General features: G+C 50.6%; 1 protein-coding gene across 1 annotated transcript in view; it reads right to left on the reverse strand.

Moving 5' to 3' along the window:
* The window catches only part of hivep1 (HIVEP zinc finger 1), a 42,991-nt gene extending 40,228 nt beyond the window's left edge, over positions 1-2,763 (reverse strand). Inside the window, exons 1-2 of the mRNA XM_017307383.1 lie at positions 2,518-2,763; positions 2,052-2,159 (exon numbers count right to left, since the gene is read on the reverse strand). Coding sequence (XP_017162872.1) covers positions 2,052-2,091 — 40 coding nt within the window. The 5' untranslated portion in view covers positions 2,092-2,159; positions 2,518-2,763. The remainder of the gene's footprint in view (positions 1-2,051; positions 2,160-2,517) is intronic.
* Between the last annotated feature and the right edge of the window lie 174 nt (positions 2,764-2,937).

Below are 2,937 nucleotides of genomic sequence, written 5' to 3' on the forward strand. Positions count from 1 at the left end.
CCTGTCTGGGCCGGGTTCTGTTTGGGCAGGGTTCTGTTTGGGCCGGGTTCTGTTCGAGCCGGGTTCTGTCCAGTGGGGTTCTGTTTGGACCGGGCCCTGTCTGGGCCGGGTTCTGTTTGTGCTGCAGTGTTTGTGCGGCGCTGCGTTCTGTCGATCACACCCGCCGTGCGGCGCCTCACAGTCACCATCTGTGTGGCGCCGCCGTCTGCTGGCGGCTCGACAGGAAACCCGTCGGGCCGGCCGTCGTTCACACCGCAGGACGCGCCGATCCGAGTCCAATCTGCTGCGTCCTCACAAACACACAGGCTGGAGACGACGCAGATTGTCCACTATTTATTTATAAACACCGAGATTATCACCATGACCTCACAGAGCCCCAAAGAAGAGACTGTCAGGGAAAACCTGGACGTCTCAGAGCTCTGATCAACCATCTGGACTCAACCCGGTTCTACTGGAACCAGAACTCCATCATCTGCTGTGGTTCTCTTTCTCTCTGCTCTGAGTCAAACCAGCCTGTTCCCCTCCTGGCCTGTGGGGGCGCTGCACCATGAACCACTGAAGGAAAAGACACAAAAACCTCTGAAGACGCTGAGAGCAACTTCCTTCTTCACCAGATGGAAACAAGATGGAGGATTTTAGAGGTTGGAGGATTTCTCTTTAGGCTAAAGACCAGGAGCCATTTCTGCTGCTAGCGCTAGGCTAACATGTTAGCTTTGGTTGTATTTACCCAGAATGCCCTGTGCTGTAGTCCACTTCCTGCTTTTGGAGCGGTCTCCATTCTGCTTGGCGTTCACATTCAAACCGAACCAGAGTTCACTTCAACCGGACCCAGACCGAGGTTTGGAGGACCAGAGGTCAGAGGTCAATTAGCATTCACATTTCACCAACCAAACCGGACTTTGACTAGACAAGCAGACTGGAGTTGGGTTAAAGCAGAACAAACGAGTCTGTTGTGAACTTATTTTTCTCAAMGCAGCTACTTAAAGTGACAGTAAAGCAGAAACTTGTTCTGACAAATCTGACGAAGTGGGCGGAGCCACGAGGCAGTAATGGGCGTGGCCACATGTGAGGATAAGCTGGGATGTGGTCAAGACAGAAAAAGCTCTGTTGCCAATTTGACAACTATCACTTTAAGCATCCTTTCAGACAAAAGCAACTTTTTTCTTCCAAAAAAGCGACTAGCAGCAAATCTGCCAAGATAATTTCCTGAGCACCTGCAGTCGGAGTGGAGTGGGACTCCGCCCCGTTTCCACGTTGCAAATGAATCAAACGTGTTCATAGCAGAGAAACGCCATCGAGCAACGCTCGCTATGCCAACTCCTGACTCGCCACCAGGGGGCGTCTGTCTGATTTTAAACCAGAACTAATGTCTGTAMCGTTGACCAATAGGAAAATTCACCTGCAGGACCACMGTTCAACCCRAAGAGGGCAGCACTGAGACAGATTCAGKCAAAAATATTAAAAATCAAACACAGTCACACAAAACTGAAGACAWTTTGCACAGAAACCCAAAGAAGGCAGCAATAAGGGCCAGTTTATGCTGTTTATCTGCAATAAAAAGTTTATTTGGTGTTTAGTTCCTCCTTAAACAACAAGCTGCTTTCTGCTCCATTTAGAAGCCATAAAGTCTGCTCTGGTGCATTCAATGAACAGCAAAAACAGGAAAAAAGGATTTTTTCAGGATTCAGTCARCAGCTAACAGGTGAAAAACGACAGAGGGGGAAATTTCTGGTTTCAATTACCGACCAATTAGCTGTGACGTTGTTACCGCTGAACATTTTGTGGGATTAATGGAGTGGAGAGCTGGAAGAAACCGAGAATCCCAGAAGCTCAGAGCCAAAGTTTTCCACCGAAAACTTCCTAAAAAGGGATTTACTTCCAACACAACGGCAACTAAAACACATAATTCAGACGTTCTGTTGAGCAACTACTGGAGGCCAAACGCAGAAAAACACGAAGGAATGAAATGGATCTGAGCAGAGAAGCTGATGAGAAAATCTGCAGGRAATCAAGGACCTGTGGGAATCCACCTGCAGGAAGTAGGCGCTCACCTTTCAGGTTCCTGGGGTTGTTCTGCTTGGTGCGCGGCATCTTTAGCCTCCACTCACTGCTGCATCTTCTCTTTATCCTCCTCACCTCACCGGGACTTCTGGGTGCATCTGCAGGAACACACACACACACACACACACACACACACACACACACACACACACACACACAGACGGTTAGCAGGAAAACACATCCATAAACTCACAGAGTTTAACGTTGCAGCAACCTGAGGAGCAACAGGAGGATAATCTGATGGAGATGCTGCAGATGGACGCGGCTCCGTTCCGAACCGATCAGAACCTGGATCAGAACCATCCGAACCGCCGCAGCAGAACCCGCTTTGTCTCCATGTTGCATAACTCTTACTACCGGCTGATGGTTGGTCTCCACTCCGCTATGACATCACCGTCCTGCGGCTCCACCAGCAACAAAAAAACACGCATGACACAAACACGCCTGGATGCTCACCTGCAGCCAGCGCGGTCCGGGCTGGACGGACATGCGCACTGTCCGTCTGCGCATTCGCAGGGAACGCCGCGTCCTAACAGGTGACGGACACCTGGGGAGGCTCAGCGGAAAAGTGGAGAGGGGGGCAGAGCGGAGGCGCGGTCCTGACACGAAAACACGACAGGGCGCGTGCGCGTGGACAGCGTGGATTCTGTGGCAACACGTGAACGCCCTGGCAGCGAGGGGCGGAGTCAGGGAAAACCCCTCTGCAACAGCCGGGACGCCTTCCACCTGCGTGAAGCTGACACCCCACCCACGTCAAAAAATCCAGCAAATAGTCTGAATGGTTAGTGCTCCGTTTGTGCAGGTTTGTGCCGTTAAAATTTTCGTTTGTGCAGTTTTGGTTTCTGAGATATTAAACATTATTTTTTAGGTCATCTA

This window comes from Poecilia reticulata, linkage group LG11 (genome assembly GCF_000633615.1).
Source record: "Poecilia reticulata strain Guanapo linkage group LG11, Guppy_female_1.0+MT, whole genome shotgun sequence".
Classification (NCBI taxonomy): Eukaryota; Metazoa; Chordata; class Actinopteri; order Cyprinodontiformes; family Poeciliidae; genus Poecilia; species Poecilia reticulata.